The sequence below is a fragment of the Populus euphratica genome, unplaced genomic scaffold, assembly GCF_000495115.2.
Source record: "Populus euphratica unplaced genomic scaffold, PopEup_1.0 scaffold103.1, whole genome shotgun sequence".
NCBI classification, from domain to species: domain Eukaryota; kingdom Viridiplantae; phylum Streptophyta; class Magnoliopsida; order Malpighiales; family Salicaceae; genus Populus; species Populus euphratica.
The window spans coordinates 1,354,468-1,362,155 of NW_011499891.1; the positions used below are offsets into that span (position 1 = coordinate 1,354,468).

General features: G+C 30.5%; 1 protein-coding gene across 1 annotated transcript; it reads left to right on the top strand.

Moving 5' to 3' along the window:
• Positions 1 to 2,511: 2,511 nt before the first annotated feature.
• On the top strand, positions 2,512 to 4,934 carry LOC105131321 (trafficking protein particle complex subunit 6B-like). The gene is made up of 4 exons (XM_011034248.1): positions 2,512 to 2,707; positions 2,795 to 2,912; positions 2,999 to 3,212; positions 4,564 to 4,934. Exons 1-4 carry the CDS (start codon positions 2,556 to 2,558, stop codon positions 4,590 to 4,592), a joined length of 513 nt encoding a protein of 170 aa, XP_011032550.1. The 5' UTR covers positions 2,512 to 2,555; the 3' UTR covers positions 4,593 to 4,934.
• Positions 4,935 to 7,688: the final 2,754 nt, after the last annotated feature.

A 7,688-nucleotide genomic window follows, 5' to 3' on the forward strand; every position in this document is an offset into this window, starting at 1 on the left:
ACAATAACTTTTGAGATTTTGTTTCCGTGATGATCTGAAGACCGATAAGAATTTATGTCCAAATTAGTACAAAATAAAAACTAGAACGATAATGATAGAACTTAAATATTCTTCCATAAATATTAATGTATGTTTCAGAAAGTAAATTTATGTATATGGAAACAAAATGCATGCACGATCTCTTCTGTAACTTACCAAAACAAAGCCCCCCCTCCCTACAAATCAAGCCAGAAGTCTTCGCACAGAGGAAAGAAAAAAAGAGCAGCAGGAGCAGTATTCTAATGAACATGGAGAAAACTTCATTCAAGCTGATGCTTTACGTACTTCTTTTAGTCATTATATGCAGTAAGTCGATTCTGATCCATATTTCGATTAACTTTTTAGTACTTTTAACCTGTTTGCTTATCGTTTGCAAGTTGATGAATTTTAAGAAGAATCATAAAAAACGAAAGAAAATCAAAGAAGAAGAAGAAGAAGAAACGTTGATGAGAGTATCGATGTGCATGGAGAAAGACATTACTTAAGAAGAACAAAAATGACTTGCAGGTATTAGGAATGGTGCTGAATCGAGAGAGATGATGGCAGGGAAGATAGAGGAGGAGCAAGAGGCCATAACAAAAGGGGAATGCCTGTATAAAGAGGACTGCGAGTTCGACGATGTTTGTCCTCCTGATTTGCATTGCGAGAGCGTGTACTGTGAGAAGCAATACAGGTGCATGTGCAGGAGGAAAAATAAATTAACAATTCCATGCCATATATTTTAAAGCAAGGTTAAATCTTTTTCTTGAAAGAATAAATGTATCCCTTTTGTTTGATGATGATGATGATCCAATCTTATTTGATGAATAAATGACACAGAATTTGTATTCTGAAATACTTTAATTAATTAATTATTCTATATTTCAATTTCACCCTCGCCTTTTATTTTTCATGTTTGTTTTTCACAATCATATATTTATTAGTTCAAAAAAATTATCATATGGTTTGGGTTTCAATCGTGTTATTCTATTTATAATTGTTGCACCCAACCCTGGGTCTTGCCTAATAATTAATTAGAAAATTATAGTCATTGTTACATGCATTGCGAGATGCATCATATTTTTGCAAGGTGAAAAGAAAAAAGTTAGGGGGGTGTTAATATGTTTTCTCATAGGAAGGAGAATTTTAAATGGTAAAGGGTAGATTTAGTGAATTTAAAATCAACTTGAATAATTTATAAAAATATAATATAATTTAAAATTTTAAAAATTATATTTTTTTAAAAATATTAAAATAACAGTAAATTAGATTGATTTAGATCAACAAGTTAAATATATAACTTGAGTTATAAGAATCATGATAATCTTATAAAAATAAATCAAAATAAATTATAAAATTTGATTCTAATTAACTTAGTGTAAATAATGAAATAAAAAAATGATTCAATTTATCCCATTAAACCAAGTCATAAAAATAAAATAGTAACATAAAAAGTAAAATAAATTATGTAATAAAATTAAATTCTTAAACAATTCAATACTGAATAATAAAAATAAAAAATATTAATTTAAAAAATATAAAAAAACTCGAGTTAATCTATTTAAACTATAACTTAAATGATTAAACTAACTTAAATGGTTAAACTGTGATAATTTTGTATAGTGATTTCTTTCAATGAAACTAAATTAAATAAAAAAAGCAAGAAATAAAATATGATGTACTTATTGCAGCTGGGCATGGATGAACAGCGCATCTACCCATGAAAAGAAGGCATGTCACATGCATAAGACCTCTATGTATTTTTTATATTGGAGGGTGGAAAATGCGTTGTTTGCAGTGGTCACGAGTTTGGTAGTCAGAGAATTGCTGGAAAATTGAATAGGGGCTAATAAGTCATTTTTCAATCTTTTTTTTTTCATTACTTAAACGAACAAACTATCATTAAAAATAAAAAATAAAAAATTCAACTTAAATCGAAAAACTTTATAGAGCCTCAATCTTCCGAACAAAATAAAAGTCAAAAAATAATTTAGAGAAACTTTTCTCATCAAATTAACTAGGTTGACACTAAAATTTTTTCTTTTTCTTCAACCAAATCCTAATAAATCTCTTCTTTTCTTTTAATTGAATGACTGAAAATTAAAAAAAAATAAAGTTGTAAATCAAAAATGAATTTTTAAAACTAAAAAGATTGAAAATGTGAACCTTTCATGACAATTTTCAAAGCACCACTTATTTTCCTCTTGTTTTTAAGTTGATTTTATGTTTACGAATCTTGGGTTTTTTTTTTTAATAACAAATTAGAAGTAATTAGACATCAATTTTGCCTCCAAAGGTTCAAATCAAAGAAAAAACAAATTGGATGACCAAAATGAAAAATAACACGAATAATAAAAACTGGAGTTCCTACCCAATACAACAGCCCAACTCGAGTACTTGTAACCCAAGCCCATCTATCCCTATCCTGCTGACACAAAAATGCAGAAGAAAACATATCAAACAGTAAATATATATATATATATTGTTTTTTTTTCATTTTAGTGAGGGCAAAGAAGAAGAAAAAATAAGAAAAGGAAATGGGAAGAGAAGTATCGAAGAGTTGCATGGATGGTCTCGTGACAGAAATGGTGTCATCATACTGCACTCGATTTTACTCTAACAAACCAGAACTCGCTGCCCGCCGCATCGAAGCCATTGGTTATCAAGTAGGCCATCAGCTCTCGGAACGGTACAGTTCTCCCTCTTTCACTCCATGGCAAACCCCTCATTATTTGTTTCATTTTATTCTTGCTGATTCAGTTGTGGGTTTGATTAGGTACACAATAGAACGGCCTCGTTTTACTGATCATTTAGAGGCAATTAAGTTCATATGCAAAGATTTCTGGTCGGAGCTGTTCAAGAAACAGATTGATAACTTGAAGACTAATCATAGAGTAAGTTCTGTTAATTATTTTTATTTCTTATTTGTGGGTTTTTGATTTTGAATATATATATATATATATATATATATATATTTTAGGGTACGTTTGTGTTGCAAGATAATAAGTTTCCATGGCTATCACGAATGTCGGGGGATGATCTATCGGTTGAGAATGGAATGGAGGATCCTGAAAGTAAAGGTGCACAAGCAATGAGCATGTATTGCTATTTTCCTTGTGGGATTATAAGGGGTGCGCTTTCGAATCTGGGGATTCCCTGTGCTGTTTCTGCTGATATTTCCAGTCTTCCCGCGTGTGAGTATGCTAGATCTTGACTACTTGTTTCGCATTTTGTTAATCAATGAAGGAATATTAAGATTTGGTGTGCATTCAAATATTAATTATGAATTATGATTAGCTTATAGGAATTTTAGCTGCTAGCGTTTTATTTATAAAGTGAAATTTGCTTGTTGAATTCCTTTTTAACAAACTTTGTTGTTGCTGAATTATTAAACCGTGGGACTTTGAGTCCATGTTGCATCTGCAATGGGATGCTTTCAAGTGGTTCCATGGCCTTTTAGATTATATTTCCACTGGAATATTTTTAACGAAGTTCATAATTTGTTTAGCCCTCTTAATGCGAGGAATTGAATTTCACAAATTCTTTTGTTCACAACAGAACAGATCACTAGTTTATTATTGTTTGCATGAGGAGTGCTAGCACCAAATGCTTGCTTTACTACTTTTCCATGTTTGAGTGAAAAAGTAAAGGCAAGATAAAACCTCTGTCACTGGTTAAACCGAGCAGACAAAGACACCTTTTTTCCCCTGTCCATGGCTGCTAAAGCCCCTCGTTTCTTGAACCGGAACCAACCACAGTCAAAATGTATACATCGAACACATCTTCTCACCCTCATCCTTGTGTTATCACTATGTGACCATCTTGTATGGATTGATATTAAGAAAATGAGAAAAAATTGAACACTCTTGTTTTAAAAAATTGATCAAAGAATGAAATTTTAATTAAATTTTGATTTTAATCTCTTATTAGGAAATTAAGAAAGGGTTATGAGTATAAATTTTGTTTTCACGATTTTAACCACAAACCAAACCCTCAGTTCATGTTGATTTTGAAATGCATGAACTGTGTCGACTTTGATTGACTAGCTTGAGACTAGCAAACAAGAGGACCTGCTGATTGGTGCCTCTATAAGTTTCAGGAGTTGCAGATTTGAGTTTTCTGTTTGGAAGGTAGAGACTGGGTGATAGTTGTTGTAGAAAGAAACCATTTTTTTGAGTTCTCACATGTAAATATGTGTAAAAATCATTCCTCTGTCAGCAATACATAATGGTGGAACTATAGAAAATGGGAATCCAGACAAGCAGAATTTTGAAGAGTGGTTTTGTTGTTCTTCTGTGATAAACTTGTTGGAGATAGAGATGATCCATCATTACTTTGTTGCATTGTTCTGAGAAAGTAAGAGAACAGAGAAATATAACCAGAACCAAAATCTAGGTTGGCTTCAATTTGTTATAGAGATGTAGGAAGTTACATAGCATGTGTCATTGTGAGCGTTGAAGTGACTGCCCCTACCACTCTTCTTGATGAAACACTGCATTTTGAATAACAATATCTCACCATATCTGTGGTTATTCACATGAACAGGTTCATTTGTGATCAGTGTCAAGGCTTGATTGGCATCTCACAACAAATGCGCGTCGAAGAACGTGCTTGCCACCAAATATGATATTTGGCTCCCCGCCTTTTCTCCATGAAAATGCACTTGTTTGAGAAGTTCCAAGCATCCCACAAAATGTGTCCAAAGTTGCAGCAGTGGAATATTTTCAGAGGAATTCCTGTTCCATGTATGTACCGGAATTTTTACTTGTATAAGGTTATGTTGATGATATTATTGTTTCATTAAATACAACCTGTAAGTGATGCCATTGTTCCTGAATACTCTTTTTTATGCAGCAAGTGGTGAGTTTGAGTACTGTGGTAACTCATCAATAGCAACACCATCTGAATTCTTTTTAGGAAATGCAAATAGTGTTTCATTAAATTTATTTTTTAAAATTAATTTTTTTTTATGGAAGTTAAAAATGATTTTTAGAAATTAAAAAATATTATTTTAATATATTTTTAAATAAAAAAATATATCACTGTAACATTTCCAATCCTTCTTTAATAATCGAGAATCTATCTTCACAATGTAATTATCCAGACACTAAAATTGATTTTTATCAACGAATGTTTGCATCAAATGCCTCATGGTAGCGACAGGTTCTTCGAAATTGGCAACTTCAAATAGTCTCCTCTCATATTATTTATTTTTAGATTCCTTTCATAGTTAGTTTTATTAGTTCTTAGTACTTTTCCTTTTCCAAAAGAAAATTCGAAAAGGTGTTAATTCAGTTGTTGAGAATGAAATGATTTATTTTATGAAAAAATAAAAAATATCAAAATTACAATTACTTCTCATGAAATATCAATGCCATCATTTATAAGTTTTAGGGCTGATCTAATTATAGAATATTAATTTAATTATATTTAAATTAAATTTTATCATGAAAAGAAAATTTATATTAGAATTATAATAAAAATAAACTTATAACACTAACTAAACATGAAATATAGAAAAATTATTTTAATTTTTTACATTACCAAAAAAATAATTGTAATAGAAAAAATTATATTGTTGATGCATTTTTTTATTTAAAAAATAGTGGACAACATGTAAAGAAATATTATGGATAACTTCTAATATCTCAACTACTAACTATTTGAGCCCTTACACTAACCGGTCAAGTCTTTGCAACTTAAGGTTTATTTAGTGGTGTAAATATATTTTCTTTATTTTTTCTGATTTATTTTTCTAATAAACATGTTCCCTTTAGAATTCCTTGAAATCTCTTCCATAAGAATCATTCTACATGCTAATATTAGATTACTTGGTTAGTTATAGAATTCGACCGAGTTTTATTAGAAAGGAGTTGATTTGGGTAAAACATTCAAAAATATGGGTTAACTTTATATCTCGTCAAAATCCATTAATTCTTTTTAAAAAAATTTGTTATAATTTTTTTCTTAGTCAAACTTCCTAATTCATAATCTATCAACAATGGTATATGTCATAGCTCAATCTTTAACTCCTTTTATTTTATTTTATAAAAGTAATAAAAAATGATAAAATGAAATGAAATAAATGAGGTATAAATTAAAATTTGGGTCAAGACAACATAAATTGAAAGTTTGGGGACTTAATTAAACTTGAAATTAGTTTAATTAATGAAATCAGGGGCTTAATTGAAAAAATATCAAAGTTTGGTGCTGATTAAGGTTAAAATTGCAAGAAATTAAAGTTAAAGGACCATTTTGTAAATTAATATAAAATTAAGGGGTCCAATTAACATTTGCCGAGGGTCTTGATTATAAAAGTTCATAAATTAGGTGATCAAATTGAAAAATAGCCATTAAACGGCGTCGTTTCTCACCAGTAAAGGCACCATGGACCCCGTCTCCCAGCTGCTATCCTTCTCCCCCATGATGCACGAATGCTTGGCATTCTCTGGCTACAAAAGCCAGGGAAAAAGCCACGCAGGGGGGAACAAAGGAAGGAACAGAAGAATACGAGGGGGAAAAACCATAAGGAAACGGGGGGGCACAGGACATGAAATACACACAGGGGGGACGAGCGCACTGGACGAACGTGAAAGGGAGAAGAACGAAACAGGGGAGAGCTGACAAGAAACAGACCCAGAACAGGAGGTTTAACAGAGAACGGAACATGGAGAAAGAACATGGGGGAGCGCACTGGACAGAGGGACGAAGAAGACCACGAACAAAAACAGAGAGGGGGGCTTTTCCAGACTCAAAACAGTAACACAGGGGAGGATAATAAACAAAAACAGAAAGACCGAGAAGAAAGATCAGAAGAAGAGAAGAAGAAACAGAGGAGCTCCAGCAGACCACGTAAGCCTTTCTTCTTCTCTACCCATTTTGTAGCTTAATTCGTTCAGCACGCTTCCTTTCCTTTGCATTGTAATTCACTTGCTAAGTTGCTACAGTAGCTGTGAAATATAATTCATTTGTTTACGTAGCAGGCGTCCTGCTACTTGCCCAGTGACCCGGCTGGACCGGAATATTTTTGGGTCAAGAATGTATGTGGCAAAGCTCAATTTTATACGAATTTTCTTTAATTTATTCTCCTTCACTTTAATATTTAGCTAAACAAGCCTCTTTGTAATTTCAAAATATTCCAAAAAAATTCATGGATTTTTTTAAAATTTATTTGTAAATCCCTCAAATTCTTTTTAGATATTTCACTTCATAATTTATCTATAAATATTTAATGTAAAATATAAATTTGTTATACAATACATTTTTTAAATTTATTTTTAAAAATATATATGTATTGATTTAATTTAATTTTATTGATTTATTCATTTATGTTATGACGAGGAAAATCATATATTTTTTTTAACTATATCATATTTATTAATACTAATATAAAATTTATAGTTGAATATTTACTGATATTCAAATTAAAACTATTAAAGTAGATCATTAACAATAAATTCTTAGTAATTTAAAATAAAATAAAATATTTTAAAAATAATATTATATTTTTTTACATAATTAATTTGATACTATAAAATTTTTATTAAATAATTAAATTTTTTAATAATCATAATACTATACAAAAACTCTTTAAACAAGAAATAAGATATTAGCATCACTTCTGGCCCTTTTACTTGTTTTTGTTAATTATTACTGATTTGTTTAACTTT